General features: G+C 31.3%; 1 protein-coding gene across 1 annotated transcript in view; it reads right to left on the bottom strand.

Annotated features, from left to right (window-relative positions):
- Positions 1-58: 58 nt before the first annotated feature.
- Positions 59-18,531, bottom strand: part of LOC134276460 (uncharacterized) — a 46,481-nt gene continuing 28,008 nt past the window's right edge. Inside the window, exon 11 of the mRNA XM_062758712.1 lies at positions 59-426. Coding sequence (XP_062614696.1) covers positions 59-426 — 368 coding nt within the window. The remainder of the gene's footprint in view (positions 427-18,531) is intronic.

Genomic DNA, 18,531 nt, shown 5'->3' with positions numbered 1-18,531 from the left:
GTATTGCGATCTTATATATTTCAGCGAACTCTCCACTGAAACTTTTTGAAACTGTCTCTTAAAAAAAGTAACGAAATTTTCTGAATATTTGGTTATCTATGTTCTCAAACAGATTTGTAATTTTGTACTTTTGTTGAACATAAACTTTGCTTCTCTTCCAACATGTGTGTACATAATCAAACATAGTCTCGTCGTGGACGTCATCTGAAGCAAATTCCACCTTTTCATTCTGAATGGATACAAGTCCTTTCGATTGCAATGTTTGAATACTTTCAGTAATGCTCTTTGAAACGTCCAGTGTACCAATCATTCCTGATACTCGTTTTGTTAATGTTTTTGGTTTCTCCAGGATAAAGCTATTCTTATTGCTGCAGAGTAGAAGAAATAAAACAGCACGTTCCTCATCTGACAACTCCTTGTATTTTCCTACAAAAATTAACAAAGTTACTCATACTACATGTATAAGATTTCATCAATTAAAATATAATTATATTGCTACGCCTTCTTACTAACACGTTGTAACATGCTAATTATATATTTAAAAAAACACTAGATTCTAATCTGTGTGTAATCATTAAACATGTTAAGATGTGAAGTTGTTATTCATATTCAAATCAAAGGGAAATTTATTTTCAAAAGCACCGTTCTAACTAAACATGGTACTTCTCCTAAATTCTTGATGTGATTTTAAAATTTTCAACTGGGCGCAGATATCCTTTATCTATTTGATCAATAGATGTTGTGTAAAAAGGAATATTGTATATTCAATTTCTATATGCCACAAGACGAAAGACTACCTTTAAGCAATCGCTTAATGGTGCTTAAAGAAGTTAACTCCATTAAGCCACCATTAAACCACCATTAAGCTGCAACTTACAGGTGCTTAATGTTCAAACTTCATTAAGCCGAGTTTAATGATGACTTAATGGTCAAACCTCATTAAACTTTTACGCATCTTATATCGAATCTTTAATTTATATTTTTAAGTTATTCCAATGTCATTTACCCATTTTTTTTGGGGGGGGGGGACTATAATTTTGCCTCGATTGTTATTTTTGGGAGTTGAACTATGTTCAGACTGCCTAGCTTGTCACGCGGTTTCTAGCGCAGTAATTTTACAATGAATTATATAGCGGGCTTCGTGGTGTTTCTGTGTCGCCCAATTTACTCCCAGCGATATTCAATAAAAACTCGTACCAGTCTATATAACTCGAAGAAACTTTCGCAATAAAAATAGTCCATCTCATTTTTCTGAATTAATCTAATTTTAATGAAAGATTTGAAAGTAAATGAAATAGAAATTTATTTAACTTAATTTGAAAAGCATGTTTTTGTTATCTTTCTTGAGAAATGACACATAAATTTTTATTTCCGTATGAAAAAAAGTCCCAGTTTTCCGACATTTATCATTCGGCAATTCTCGGTTGACTCCACTACGCTTCATTACAATCAAAGTACTGAAAGTACTAAAAAAAACGGTTAGCATGCGTTCATGGAATATGTACAGTGTAAAATACCAAAAAATGCATTGAATGATGATATTAAAGTAGGCATGCATATCTTTTTCCAGTGTCATCAGCAAAGAAGCAGGCACACTGAATTTTGTAGTACTTAACTAAATGGTATAACCAATTACATCCCAGACTGATGTAACAAATGTTTGTTTCAAAATATCAACCTGAGATTTTTAGTTTGAAAGACAGGAAGTTCAATTTCAAAAATTTCTCCCTAATTGTCTCCAATGGTGGCGTCCAAAAGTGCTCAGAACGAAAAAAAATTATATTGATGCTGCAAATTAATTGGCTTTCATGCTCTATTGATTCTGAAATTAGGTAATTGTAAAGGCTTCTATAGCAAACAACTCGAAAATAAAATAAAATGATAATTCAAATTCTTTAGATTAATTGATTTGGAGTACTGTACATAGATCTTTAGCTGGCTAGTCTGAGAAAAACGGATGGACGAGCAAAGAATTAATTAATTTCAGAGAGCTTCAGTTTCGTAGGCTCACTGCGGGTCAGCAGGTGTGACCTGTCATTGGGGATGCTTACTTCTCCTAGGCACCGGAACTTTCAATGATCCGTTTTTCTTTTGAGACCGATCACTGTTCATTCTGTATTTTGATACAGATACTGAGTATATCTGTTTATTAATATTATGAACTATTTCTCTCACAGGAAGAAAGACAAGTAAACAAGATAACAAAGTTTTAAGAAACGACATTATTGACTTTTCATACAATTAAATGTTCGAATAAGTAAATGGTATATGACAATTATTTAAAAAAGATCCTTGCACGATATGTATAAGCGAACATATACTGAGTATCTGGCAAATATTTTTCATGAAATATTGTATAAAAAAAACCGTGTGAAAAGGAAATTTGTTGTTTAATCCATCAATACTAGTATTTTAAAAAAATCAAAGGTTCACTAAAAGTCAGTGTATAACAAACAATTTAATTGTCCATTGCAAGAATTACAGAACCTAGGTATCATTGTCACTTTCTTCAATATGTCGCATAAGCAGTACATTGTTTTTTTTTTCTTTACTAAAAACAAGTATGCGAATTTCTATCAATATGTCTGTAAGCATCTGTATTTTAATTTTTATTTCTTCTCAAAGGCTCAAAATGATAATTAACAAATTGGACAAATTCAAATTTATAAAGTATTTTTACAACTTAAACCTTGCATAGGAATTTAGCAAACTTTCAAAAAAAAATCATTCATTAGATATAATTTTCAATTTGTGCTTATAGTCAAGATTTTTCATGCCTCTTTTCTGTGCATATTTTATATCGGCTGATTTTTAGAAAAGGAACGAATGCCGATTTAATTTTTTTCTCCAATTTTTTAAAAATTAATTTTAGTTTTCAGGCTCCCATTTTTTAAAAAATAAATATGTGATCGTTTAAAATCATTTGTAATAATTAGACTGAGTATAGAATTTATCCCTGGAAACAAAGCTTTTATTATCTTTTAAATAATTTCAATTGAGAAAAAAAGGAGAAGAAAACAAACGTTTCATTATGGAAGTATTCCATAACTGTACAACTTACAGATGTATTCAGTATTTTTATATAAAGGCTTTCTTCGTGTACTAGTATTACTTAAAGGCAGAGATTTTTTACCGGGTGGTAAATTCCAGGTGAGGGAGGGGCTTATTTTGTACAGGTGTGAATGCCTTGGGGGCTAGCAGTCTACCTGTGGTCATCTGTCTTCTAATCCCTATACACAGGAAGTGATTTAATACACAGTGAAATACCCAGATGTCAAACTTTACCTGTGTTGGAGATTTTGAGAAAATTTTAAAATTAGTTGTAAAAAGTTTTTTTTTTCAATTTTACTTTGATTTATTTTTAACATTTTGAAAATACCCTTACCCGTTAAAAAATTATTATTTTATCATACTGTAAATTCAAATATTAAAATAAAGATAGTTTTAGATGTTAGTGTATGTGTTGATTTAAAAAAAAACTCCTGTAACAACCAGATCAGACTTTAAAAATTCATTCCTCCCCAGGATCCCATCTATTAATAAAACGAAAATAAAGAAGAAGGTACAGATTGAGCTTTAATGTGCCCTAAAACTGATTGGTCTTAAAAAGTTATTATATTGGCTTTAACAATAGTTGAGTAGATGAATATGATAAATCATGAAAGAACATGGAGTTAAGGAGGTCCTTTCTGGAAGTATGACATCATTAATTTGGTGTATTTCTAAGTTTCATGCAGAAAAGCCTCAAAATGACTCATTTCTGTACTTATTTTCCTTTAGAAAATAGTGTCTGCCATTTTAATTTTTGGATATATTATGTCAACTGTTATGAAAAATCACATATCTCAAAATCTTTCCGGGCGACGGTGGCAGAGTATGTTTTAAGCATTAAGGAAGTCATATGAGAAAAACGAGTTGTATATTCTTGCTGCAGGAAATTTTTACGAAGTAGAAAGAATGAATTTTGTTTTCTTATACCACTCTCATATTTTAGAAAAATATCAGGCTTATTTTGTATTGAAACTGTACCTTCTTCTTGATTCAACTACTTTTCACGAAGAAAAATATCTAGGTTTATCCTAACCTCAATAGGACTTTGTCACCATGAATCATGCTAAAAAGATTTCTTGTAAATTCTTAACTGCATAAAAAATGAAAATAAGGGACCCATGATTGGAAACATTATTTTTAAATTTAATTACGTCACACAGTGCTGCTCTGAACTTTGTCAATAACACCCCCACTTTAGGCTTACCATTTAGCATATCAAAATTAATATCAAAATTTCATTTGAAAAAAAAGTTTTATGTGCTTACAGTGCAGGGAACTAATTTTGTTACAGCATCAATGCTGATTTTGGTGCTTCCTATGCTTGCTGATTTTGATGCTTCCTTTGCTTGCTGATTTTGATGCTAGTTATCCTTATCCTGATCCTGGTTTGATCCTTATCCTGATGCTGGTTTGAAACTAGGTCAATGCTAGTAATGCTACCGGAAGTAGGATTATCCTGCCGGAAGTGGATAATTCAAAAACAGCATCGCTATTTAAAGCCATTAAAAATAATTTTGGGGGTAATTTTTATTTGTAATTTGTATTAAATGACTTTCCTTTATCTGTTTTCACTTTGGTCAATGCTAGTTCTATCCTTTGCTTGCTGATGCTGATCCAAGTAATGCTGTTTTTTTTAATGCTGATGCTGATGCTAGTTCTATCCTGATCCTACTTATGCTGATCCTGATGCTGGTTTATGTAACAAAATTAGTTCCCTGCACTGTAAGTTTATTTTTTAATGCATATTATATTATAATACTTCCAAATACTAAAGGTATATTTAATTCATATATTATTCATATATTATCAATATAAAATTTTCATAGCAATACAGTTTGTGTATACCATGTTCAGTAAACATCAAAGGATCAAAAGTTAATTAAAAGGTCACTGTGAGTCCAAACAAGGTGTACAGGGTATACATGTACACAGGGACCAGTAAGTAAATGTCAATCAAGTTTCAGCATCCAATGATGGACCTTCACGCACTTGATTGACAGGGCTACCCAGACCAGGTATTTTGAAGGCGGTGCTTAAAACCTCTGCCTTTAAGTTAATAAAAGGGATGCCTTAATATTTTGGAAAATGAAACTCGATCGAGAGATTCTCCGATGTTTTGCAGTCGGTAATAACCTTCAACCCTTTTAGCCAGTAATTAACCCGTCCTCCCTGTGCCCAGTAGCATAATTCGGTCAAATATTTATTGTTTATGAGGGGTGCCTTATAATTAATCACAGGCACCTGAATTTTTATCAGTAAGTCTCTAAATTAGCCAAATATCGAAACATTCTACCCCCTCTATACTGTAGAAGCACAAATTTTCGTGGGCATAAAATTTCGTTGTTTTGTCATCAAAATTAATTTTGTGTGCATTTAAATTCGTTGTTTTAAAACTTACCTTATTCAATATATAGTCAGATAAAGTTTCGTGTGGGATTTAATTTCGTTGAATTTTGTTAACAACGAAATAAACGAAATTTAATCCCCCACGAATATTTGTGCTTTAACAGTATATAAATACAAAAGGTGTCCAACGCCATTTTGACCATCTGTTCGATTCAGGCTTCAATTTAACACATAAATTGGAAATGCCTACTTGTTTTCGCGTAGCATTGGGTTCAAATATGATATTTCTCGCTATACATTTCTTCCAAAAGTTTAAATCTAACGCGTTGATAATGTTATCAGCTAAACTTCATGCTGACTTCGAATTTCGTCACAGGTCCGATCGCCATCAGCTGATGTCACGGAAATTTAATCTCGACACCAAATGCTCCTATACATCATTTTTTTTAAATACAACAATTATAAATTTATTTCATTGACAAACAAAATCAGAAAAAAAAATTAAAAAAACGAAAGATTATGTTGTTTTGATAGTCTTGATTTTATTTAACATCTGTTATATATGTTAGAAACAAATCATAGGTACTAGGTAGAGGCTTTGTTGAAGTTTCCGTTGTCGATAGGTAGCGCCTTATGGAAGTTTCCGATGTCGAGAAAAATCGGACACATGTCATAAAGCGGTTAGCGAAGCTAACCGTGCGAAAAATATTTATTTGCTCTGACAAGTAAAATGATCTTTTAGACTGAAAAATTTTTGTCAGACCAGATACATGCAACTCATTTTTTTACGTTGGTAAAGGGAAAAATTATAGCATTAAAGTTTGTTTATATTCGATCACACAATTTCAAATGACATTAATTTTGCATCCTTAATTTCATGAATTTATCAGCATTCAGTTGGTCACGTGTACAACACGAAATCTGAACTTGAAAAATGTGTGTGTACTTGCATTGCAGTAATACCTTACAAAATGTATCATTTGATTTTACTATATAATTAAAACAGTTAAGATTAATGAATAGATGCGTATGCACAGACACAATGGTCTAATAATCCAAATGATCGATATGTGAGAAAGATCGTTCCTCATGATTACAACTATTTTTTTTCTTATAGTAGCTCGTTAAACTATATCTAACTTTTTAATTACATTTGAATCAAATCAAAATCACAAACTTTAAGTCTCACTCGCATGGCGCAGTTGTTAAAATAGTTTGCTTTAGAGATTCAACGTAATGTGTTAATTGATCCTTCCGTCGCAGGTTCGAATCCTGTGGGATGCATTTGGAGATAAACTCTTTTGATGAGACAATAAAACCGAAATCCCATATGTCGCAGTATGTGCTTGCACAAAACGATCCCTCACTACTCAATGGTTTTAAGAGTCGTGTATAGGTAAAAAAAATGTAGACTTACATGTAGCTAAGTGTTTCAATATGATTGAAAAATTAATGAACGTAAAACAAACAAAATGTAAAGTATTCAGACAAACTTACTTCTATATAGATATTACTTGAAATGAAATTTAAAATTATGGAATAACAAAACTTGATGATTAAGTTATAAAGATAGATACATTTGATAAAATAGATGAACATGGTGTTCTATAAGAATTAATTATTGTGTCCGAAAAAAACATTCATACATGTACCCAAAAGAGAATAGCAAATACCTGTTTTAATCAGAGGAAGAAAAATGACAATCTAGTGTCTGGTGATGGTAACATCGAATATAAAGAGTGTTTGTTTGTTTGTTTCTTGGGACCAAATATATTGTACACATTCTAAAGAGAGTAGGGGGCGTTTTGATTCAAATATTTAAGAAATATAAGGGTAGTGTTTGAGTTTTAGTAATAAATGGTACTGAAAGAAGTTTGAAACCTAACAACAAAAATAGTATTTTCGAGTTTGATTTTTACTCAAGCCCTAGAGGGGCTTGAGTTATCTAAAACGATGCTAGGTCATCGAATTACTCAGTTTAAAATTACAAAAATATATTATTTTTGTAGATAAAAATATTTCTAAAAACAAAAATGAAGCTTATCTTGAAAACGTCTGTATATTCAAAGATATTAAGTGTTAAATAGCGGATTATTTTCTATGGCGAATGAACAATGAGTGAAGCGTCGCAGCCGCAACAGTTTCTATACAGAGATTTCACGCTTTCCTTTGCGTATGAATCTCAGGTAACTTTTTACAGTCGCCGACAAAGCATCCTTGGACGAGTCCACTGCAGACTTTGAAAGGTGACGCAGGTTACCCCATTGTTAACAAATTCTTCAATGCATGGCCAGAAAATGTATGGCTGTACCCCCCCCCCCCAACTAAAATTGCTTTCCACGGGCCTGTAAATGATGTGTAATTTGAGAGACAGTAAAATAAAAGCACAAAATCAATGTTGAATTCTCGTATTGAGCTTTGATACCGGAACTTAAATAACTTCCTTTGGTTCGTACGGAATATGCATTGGACATGCTGCTCAGATAGATGAACCCCATCGTCTCAAGCCACGGTCCGGAGTAGGAGAGGATCGTACATTTTGTCCGTGGTTTGCAACGATGGATGAACCCGTAGTCACGTGGATTTTTTGAGCCCGCGGAGCCCCCCCCCCCCTTCCACTTTGAAAAACTCTTCTTCAGGCTTTTAGCAAGCTATCTTAATTGATGTATATATTGAATGAGATGTACGTCATTAAGCAAAAAATACAAAAACGTATATAGTTTGAAGTACATGTATACTAAATGTCTACATAAAAAATATTTCATTCAGAAACGGAAACGTTACTATGCTCTATAAAATATTCCTGAAAGTGTATCACGTAAATTTATCTTAAAAAGTAGTACGATTAATAATAATGTTTTTTTTTTCTAATAAAATTCAATATATGAATGTTGTTTCATGTATATATACAGTCATGTAGTTTATTCAACAGAGGATTGAACTCGATAGCCCTCATCTTATGCCATTTTAGGATAAATTAATGATACTTCCTAACTGACTTTCTACAGCTTGAGTATTTCTGACGTTTTGTCAGTATATACTTGTTTTTTTTTTTTTTGGTGATGGGGGTTGTTTGTTTGGTTTGGTCAGATTGTTGAGGCAAGAATTAGAAACATTTAATCCAGAACTAAACTTAACTGTTCGTGCGCAATAAATATACATATACAGTTTTTTCAATGGATAGCATAATAAATATACATGTACAGTTTTTTTTAATTAATTGCATCATTTTGTATCTCTAATAATTCAGTTCTAGCTGACTTGAATCTGAATGCATGAAGATGTTCCTATACTTCCTGTGAGATCTTTCAGATAACAATGTTCAACTCCAATGAGTATTTTCAGTACTTTGATTATATAACATTTCTGACAACAATCTGCGAAATCTCGGGCACTGAGAATAAAGTTAGCTAATAGCCACAGGGGGTTGCTCCCGGTTTTTAATATTTTTAAAAATCATTTACAGTTTCAATATAAAAAGACGTTATATCTTATTACCGCATCAGATTTTTTCTGTAAAAATATATAATTATTAAATACATTGTTTTTATTCTTTGTGTATATGATTTTTGTTTTAAAAAATAAATAATTATATATTATTACACGCCGAGGGCAACCCCCTGTAAAACATCTTAATTTTTCTCACTACCGAAATTCAATTTGTTCTTAAATTAATCTCTATCCATGAAAACATAATATATATATTACTTTTTTACAAAGAGATGGTATTTTTATTTCATGTGTTAAAAGCAACATATTCCGCTACAGAATTCCCAGGAATATAAAGCCATGTTCTCATGAAAAAAAATATCTGTTTTCTTTTTTGGAGAGGGGGGGGGGTGTCACAGTATAAACATGTTTAGTTTTCAAAGTTTGACTTTTACATCAAAAATAATTTGAATTAATTCGTTATTTTTTTTTCTGATGCAGCGGTAAGTATCTGTCAAAATCTAGTTGGTCTTCAATGATATATATTGTTATTTCAAAATCGATTTCCAGAAGAACAGCCAACCAGATTAAACATGACATCCGACTAGATATATACACAATGGGAAACGGGGTAAGATTAACAGTGTACAGTATACCGACTGGTTAGACAAAAGACCTTAATTAGGTCTCCACAGTCCCCGGTCGACTAACAGGAATCTTTACATATACACTAACAGATTTTGATGATCAAGTATCTTTACAAAATTTAAATTTAACGCAAGCATATAGAAAAATAAAAATTATGATTTATTGTAAAAATAAAACAATTATTTTGATACCTATTATGATACAAAAAGAATTTTAACTGAATATGACATTCCAAAAAAGTTTTTTGTAAACAAAACCAGAAAGCTCGTAAACGAGGATTGTCACTGGGCCTAAATTTTAGACAAATAAAAACCGTTAATATCCGCAGAATATTCTATTATTTAATAAAAAAAAACATCTGTCTTTCCCGATGATAGTTTTCGTTGTTGTTTTTTTTATCTATAATGAATTTAATTTCAATCATGATTTAATGCTTACATGTATAAATCTTCGAATAACAGAGCGAAGAATTCATTACAATTTAAAAACCGTACTCAACCCGTTTAGAAATGTTAATGTAATATAAGCCTTTAAAAAAAAGAAAACATAAATAAAACTGTTAATAGTTTGATTAATAAATCAATTCAAGACTTTGGAAACGTTCAATTAAATTTAAATGCTTTTACAAGTCCAAAACAACCTTTGTGCAATATAAATGTTTAATATTTTCCTCTGAATAACAAGAGCGGTGTTAGCCTAAAGGTTAAGATGGCTGACATTTTTTTTTATTTTTCCTTTTCCTTATTTTTACCAAATCAAGATATGTGTGAGCTCGACATTTATAATTTGTGATGACAAATCACTATAATAATAATTTTTCACCCATAAAAACAGTCTGCGTAACTAGAGCCGAGCTGGTTGCAAAGCAACGAATAGGTCTTCCGTCGGAGCTACGAACTAGAAGACGTAACCTTGAGTCGAGGTCAAAAGCCACATACTAGAGATATACAAGTAAAAAACCTTGTAACATTGATCTCGTGATTTATGGCCGGGTAGTCATGAATTTCTGAGCTCCGAGGTTTTTTACCTTAAGTGTGTTCTTCTGGATCAGGGATTAAAGATATGTGTGGCCAGACCTAAAGAGTAATGATTACCATTTCTTAAAGGAAAAAAACTGGAGTTTTTGGCAAGTTTTTTAGTGATTTATTTGTGTTTTCTTTTTGCCCCTTTTTGAACAATAGAATTATGAGTTCCAGTCGTGAGCAGATGTCAGTACAAAAAAGGAACAGTGGACACGGTCAGCCTACTTCGGACTCCAGCACTAGCGGTATATCGTTTGTTCCTCAATTCATGCCGCCGTTCACGCCTGAGTTACTCGGTGCAATGCAGACCCTACCGAACTTGCAGATAAGCCTGGGGGAAATAACAGAATCTTTGAAGGCAATTAAAGGCTTAACACAAGATATAAGTAATATAAAGAAAGATCTATGGGATGAAGATGGATTTGATTTTCGTATATCTCATGTTGCTCAACAACAGGAGGAGAACATCGACAATATTCAGATGCTTCAGCAGGAAAACAAAATGTTAAGAGAAAATGTCAACATGTTAAAATCAGTTGTCATTTATTTAGACAGAACAGTCAGAAAACAGCAATCTGAAATTACAAATTTAAAGTCAAGGTCAATGAATCAGAATATTCTTATTCACAATCTACCAGAAGAGGAAAATGAGGAAAATTTATTCGAGAAAATCCCCCGTCTCATAAAGGAGCATTTTGGAGTGGACACTTCCTTCGCAAACATTCATAGAAATGGGCCAAAAACTTCAGGTACACCTCGAATTATTACTGGCAGACTTTCAAAATTCAGTGATAAAGAAAAAATTCTCCGAGCGCAAAGAGAACTAAACAAAAGAGAGCGTGAAGCCTCTGACCAGACGGATCAGACTGCAGAACCAAAGTCACCCGAAAGAACCTTTTACGTCACGCCACAGAGACCAATAGAAGTCGCGGAAAACCGAAAGAAACTTCAGGAAATAAATGATCAGTACTGGAAAGAGAAAGTGAAGACACGATTCGTAGGAGACAAGCTAGTTTTTCCAAATGGAAATGTGTACAGAGACAAAGTATTGAAACCAAAGCCAGAAAATATACTAGATATGACCAAAGCAGAGAAGGAAAAGCTTCAGCAGATTCCTATGTCTACCATTGATTGCTCAGACGAAGGAAATACTTTCAAAGCAGCCGCAGCAACAACAGATACATACAACCAGGTTAGAAACTTTTACAAAAAAATTGTTATAGACCCATCATACGCAACGGCAGAACACAATATTTTAGTGTATCGTTTCAAAGATGGTAACGGAGTAATCCACGAGGGTCACAACGATGACGGTGAGTACGGTGCAGGAAGGCGGCTTATTCAAATTCTACGATCGATGAATGTTACAAACATGACATGCGTGATTTCCAGATTCTATGGGAAACATTTGGGCTTTCGCAGGTTTCAAATCATGGAACACTTGATGGCAGACATTGTTCTTGCACATAGTGGCTAATTATGTACTCAGGTCAGGTAATCAGTATATTGGAACTGTCGTGCTCAATGTAATGAGGTGTATTAATAGTTAACCATCGTTAACATGGTCAGCAAATCATATGTAATATATGTAATGTATTTATTTCCTTCTTATCAACAGACCTGGTTGCATAGTAAAATGTGTAGCGTTTTTTTTTCATCAATGATTATTATTATATATACTTACGTATTTAAAATTAATGTCTAAACTGAACATTTAGTAAAATTTCACTCCCATTTCTAATATTTAACAATACGGAATTTTCAGATCCGTTATGTTTTGAGTCTAAAATTTGTCACCGCTTTTCCTTTCCGGTATCGAACCCGATTCAAGATGATAATCACATTTTGGGTTAAAACCTAAGGTACTCTGAATAAAAATTAACTATCCATTTTTGTATATAAGCTGTATGTTTTTTGTTTGTGTTTTTGATATAAACCTGGCTCTATGTTAAAAAGGATTTTTTTGTTTACTTGCAACTGCATTGGTATAGACAATGTTTATTGCATTCGTTTTTTTTATGGTGAGCTTGTGTTGATGTACTATAACGAAATGGAAATAGATTATGTCTTTTAATATATCTATTATATCTCTGAATGTAAGGGGATTACGTTTACTTAGTAAAAGAAGATGCTTGTTTACATGGTTTAAAGAAAAATTTCCTGATCATTTTATTTATTTACAAGAAACACATTTTACTGAGCTAGATCAACAAATATGGAAAACTGATTTGGAATCTGATATAATTTTTTGCCATGGAGAATCAAATAACAAAGGAGTAGCTATTTTATGTCCACATAATATAGATTATAAAATAATTGAAAAAACAAGTGACAATATTGGCAGATTTTTAAAAGTATCCATTTTAATAGATGATTCAAAATTTACATTGATAAATGTGTATGCTCCAACAAAAGATAACTCAGCTGAACAAGTTGAATTTTTAGAATTTTTGTTGACTCATTTAGATGAAGAGAGTGATAAGAATTTGATATTAGGTGGTGACTTTAATATTACCTTAAATCCTACCATAGACAAACAGGGTGGAAGCATTGAACGGAAATCAAGATATAGGGATAATCTAATTGCTGCAATGGAAGACCTAAATTTAATTGATATTTGGAGAGAAAAAAATCATGTCAGAAAACTGTTTACATTTTTGCGAAAAAACCCAATTATTTTGTCAAGATTAGATTTTTTCTTGATTCCATCTTTTTTGGTACCTTTTGGAACTGCAAGTATAAAACCATCGATAAAAACAGATCATAGTGTTATAATCATAACTTTGAAAGGGAAAATATTTGTTGATAGAGGCCCTGGTTTTTGGAAATTCAATGCATCCTTACTACAAGATGAGATATTTGTAGAGAAAATAAAAGAAACAATTGTACAGTTAAAAGAAAAATACTCTAGATTAGAAAATAAACAGTTAAAATGGGACACAATTAAATGTGAACAAAGGGGTTTTATTGTAAGTTTATTATTCAAAACTTAAAGCACGTAGAAATCGAGAGAATGAAGAATGTCTAACTAAGAAATTAGAGGAACAAAATGTAAAAATAGCAACAGACCCAACTGAAGAAAATGTAAACATATATAATAAAATAAAAGAAGAGTTGGAAATAATAAATGAAAACAAAACCAAAGGAATTATATTAAGATCTCAGGCCAAATGGCATGAAGAAGGGGAAAAATGCACAAAATTTTTCTTATCTCTGGAAAAAAGAAATTACAGAAATAAATGTATTTCAACATTAAATATAAATGACAATATGGTACAATGTAAAAATGAAATATTAGAAGAGGAGATGAAATTTTACAAGAAATTATATACATCTGACTTGGATTTTAATGAATATAAAGAAAATCTTGGTTATTTTTTTTAATAATTCTAACATTCCAAAACTTAAAGCTGAGGAATCCCTTTCATGTGAAGGCCCAATTACATATAAAGAATGTGAAAATATTTTGAAAACATTCATACATAATAAAACACCTGGGACAGATGGGTTTCAAATGGAATTTTATGAGTTTTTTGGAAAGAGATATCAGAACTAGTTATAGATAGCATAAATGAAAGCACTAAAAAACTGGCCCTCTCTGTTGACCAAAGAAAGGGAATAATAACTTTAGTTCCAAAAAAAGATAAGGATAGAACTTTGTTAAAAAATTGGAGACCAATATCTCTTCTAAATTTTGATTATAAAATATTATCAAAGGCATTGGCAAAGAGAATGAAAACTTATTTACCTCATTTAATAGATTCTGACCAAACTGGATATCTAGAAAATAGATTTATAGGAGAAAATATCAGAACAATCTCTGATCTTATAAACTATACTAGTATCTAGAATATCCCTGGATTAATTCTTTTAGTAGATTTTGAAAAGGCATTTGATACAGTAGAATGGTGTTTCATTGATAAAGCTTTAAAAATATTTGGTTTTGGTGAACGTTTTAGGCATTGGGTTCAAATCCTGTATACAGATATATCTAGTACTGTCATAAACAATGGATATGCAACATCTTTTTTCAAATTAAGTAGAGGGGTAAGACAAGGATGCCCTTTATTACCGTACTTGTTCATTTTATGTGTTGAATTGCTTGCAATAGCTAAAAGAGCAAATAAAAATATACGCGGCATAAAAATAGGGGAGACCGAATTTAAGATTAGCCAGTTAGCAGCTAAGTGATGAAAAATCAGGAATTGAAATATTAAATGTTATTCAAAATTTTAAGCATTGTTCTGGATTGAAAATTAATCTGAATAAGACTGAAGCAATTTGGATAGGAAAGAATAAAAACTTCATACCAGGAATTCTGCCAGTAAAATGGTCAAAAGGTGAATTTTTACCCTTGGAATTTGGTTTAGTTCAAGTGGGGAACAAAAAGTTCTTTCTAAAAACTTAAATACAAAACTAGATGAACTAAAAGCAACTTTGAATTTATGGAAAATGAGGAACTTAACACTTATTGGCAAAATTCTAATAGTAAAAACTTTAGCAATATCTAAAATAGTATATCAAGCACAAGTACTTCCACTTCCCTCACAAATGATAAAGGAAGTGTCTAAAGAACTGAATAAGTTCATATGGAATAATGAAAAACCAAAGGTTAAAAGTTCAGTATCTTGCCAAAAAAGTGATAAGGGTGGATTGAAAGTTCCTAATTTTGAAGCACAAATGAAATCATTAAAACTTGGTTGGGTTAGAAGGATATTTAGTAATACAAAAGCAAGATGGAGAAGTACAATTCAATATTATCTGAAGGATATAGTATTAAATGACTTTATAATTAGCAGAGGTTGCTTAAATAGCCTATATACAGATTTAACATTACCACAGTTTTACAGAGAAATTTTTGAAACATGGACACAACTAAGATGTAAGGATATTGATATTGAACCAAAAATTTTTAAAGAAGCTCTTTGGTTCAATGATAACATTAAAATCAATAATGAAACTGTGTTCTGGAAAAAATGGTACACAAAAGGAATCTTATATATTGGAGATATTTTAGGTGATGATTATGATTTTTTAAGTCATGAGGAATTAGGTAAACATATAACTTAAATGTATCTTTTTTTGACTACTTTTGTTTAAGGAATGCCATTCCATATCATTGGCGAAAATACTTAAGGCAAAACAAAAAAGTTTTAATCAATAGAGATTCTTTGATCTTAAGATTCAATGATAAAATAAGTCCATTGTCAAAATTATCTTGTAAAGACTTTTACTGGATTATAATAGATAGTCTAAATGAAGTACCAACATGTGTACAAAAATAGGAGAAAATATTTAACACAAACTTTTCACCTGCAGACTTAGAAAAAATTTTTATGCTACCTTTTGTGTGTTCTAATGAAACATCATTACAGTCTTTTCAATATAAGCTAACTCATAGATTTTTATCACATAATAAACTACTCTTTCAAATGAAAATTCAAACTTCAGCACAATGTTTATTTTGTAAAAAAGAAGATACTTTAGAACACAAAGTTTATTTTTGCACATGTGTTGCAACTTTTTGGAACCATTTTCTAACATGGTGGAATGATCTACATATATTTAATGTAGAAAATCTTTCTTGTAAAAATGTTATTTTAGGTCTATATGAGAGAAAATGTGACTGTTTGAATTACTGCATTTTGATCGCAAAGTCATATATACATTCGGTGACAGTATCTAATTTGGATGTCATTAGAAAAGTAAATGTACCAGAGTTTCACAACTTTTTAAATATGTTGAAAAAGAAATTACTGCTTAAAAAAGAAGTGTATTGCTCAAATAGTGATTTAGATAATTTTAATGAAATCTGGCAACCAATATTAGATATATTATAATAATTATCTTAGATTTTATCATATTTTTGATATACTATGCTATTAAATTAAGTGTTAAAATCAAAATGTAATTTCCCCTATAATAGATTTCTTTGTTAAAACAATGAACAGAAAATTTGTATAAAGGAGTAAATGTGGCAAGAGCCGATTTTGGCCCCCTATAATTCAACATTTTAGAATGATATTCAGATATGTTTAATTGATATTTATTTTGTGGAAGAGATTATTTTAGAAATATGTCCAATATATTTTTCACATTTATAGGCACTCACTGGCTGTAAATGATCTGAAAAATAATGCTATTTTTGTTATTTACCCAAAAATGCCAAAAATATGCCTTTTTCTTGATGTTTTTTTCTTATGGGAAACATAGAGCGCAATTTAGAACATGAATAATTTTTCTGTCACTAATTAGTATTGGATAGATACATCTTTGGTAAAAATTTAAAGCATGTTCTATTTTGCGCTCGATATTTTCTGGAAGAAAAACTGCTTGAAAATAAGCAGATCTATACAAAAATATGCTTAAATAGCGGGAAAACGTGAACTTTATGACGTCATATTTCTAAATTAACGGCATTTTGATCAAATTGACAATGACTAATAAAGGTCGCATGTATAGCTGAACAGATTAAAGCTATACATATAGTAGAATTGAGATATTCATTTTTAGGGGCCATTTGAGACTCTTATCAAATATTATTGTAGATAGTAAGCTCCACAATAGTTTTTAATGATTTATAAATCAGAAACATTGTCCTAAAAGATGTAGATAGATGTTATTGTCTATAGTTGAATTTGTTGCATGCTTTTCTATTTTATAAGTTTGTATATGAAGAAAGAGCCAATAAAAATAAAAAAAAACCTTGTAAGAGAAGCAACTTACAATGTTTTGCTAGGAAAAAGACTGTAAAGGAAAACATTTATGTTTGACCTTGATCTTTTCAAATGACCTTGTGCTAAGCAATAACTAACTCTCGTTAGAGTTAAAATTGAGATAAAAAGAGTTAGGTCAAGGTCGGAAGAAAGGCCAAGTTCAAAAATGGTGATGCCATTAAATAGCTCTCATCAATATGCATCAACATGTGAAGTTTGATAACACCATTTTAAATGGTATGTTTAAAATTGAGCTAAACACTAATTTAAGAAAAGTGAGGTATATACATGTACATGTATATAAAGTCAAGTTTTAAAAAATGTTAATGCAATTGCACAACTCTATTTAATTTCTTTCAGTGTATAAAGATTGATAAAAATATCTTGGATAGTTTATTTGAAACTGAGCTTTGAACTGAGCTAAAGGCAAAGTGTGACAGAAGGAGAGACGGAAGGACAAAAAGTAGGAAGGATGGAAGACTCCGACAAACACCAAATGCCTTGGCCATATTCATGACAGGGCATAAAATGTCATGTATGATTATTGGTTTACATAAAAATAGGTCGTAACTTTCAGTCTCGGAATTCAACCCTTAAACTAATGTATACATGCATGTACAAAAACAAATCAACCGACTGACATTCTCTGCTTAGAAGGAAGACATTATATTCATTTTAAGGGATGGGGTAATTATAGTGATGAGAGGAATTTAACAACCTGTCGGCCCATGAAACATTACTTTGGAATGTCTGTATACAGCTGCGTGGCTTTTCTTAGAATGAAATTAGTATTTTTTGAAATATTTAAATAATTCTTTTATTGACGCTGTTATATATTTGATAGGCTGTATAATAGCTGTTCGGATATAGTGCCGTTTGAAGGTCCAACACCTTTCTTTTAATATAACCAAAGGTTCTAGTGATCTTTGTTCTGTATAGTCGAAATGCATGGGAGAAAGAAAGAAACGTATGGGGTCGTTCAAAAACAAATTAATTAGTTGTGTATTTCATCTATACAGACACTGTTTTTTCTTCTGGTTTTCCGTTTTTGTGAATTGCCGTTTATTTTGTTTACAAGCTTGTGTTCATACCGCTGTTCATATGCGCTATCAATGTGAGAGGAGAAAGCAAGACGTCGTCAAGCAACAATGACTGACCAGATGGACGTTTATATACATTGTAATCATTATACAACCAAATATCAGAGCGAATCGATAATTTAAGTACCTAGTTAAATACACAGGAATTCAATAATGAAGGAAAGAAATTATTTTATATTTTATGATAAATAGGCAATAACGAATTTTCTAATTTTGTAA

This window comes from Saccostrea cucullata, unplaced genomic scaffold (genome assembly GCF_032062105.1).
Source record: "Saccostrea cucullata isolate Sc308-1 unplaced genomic scaffold, CSIRO_AGI_Scuc_v1 ctg1207, whole genome shotgun sequence".
NCBI classification, from domain to species: domain Eukaryota; kingdom Metazoa; phylum Mollusca; class Bivalvia; order Ostreida; family Ostreidae; genus Saccostrea; species Saccostrea cuccullata.
Note: the sequence above shows the minus strand (reverse complement) of the source record. Positions and strands in the feature narration are given on the sequence as shown.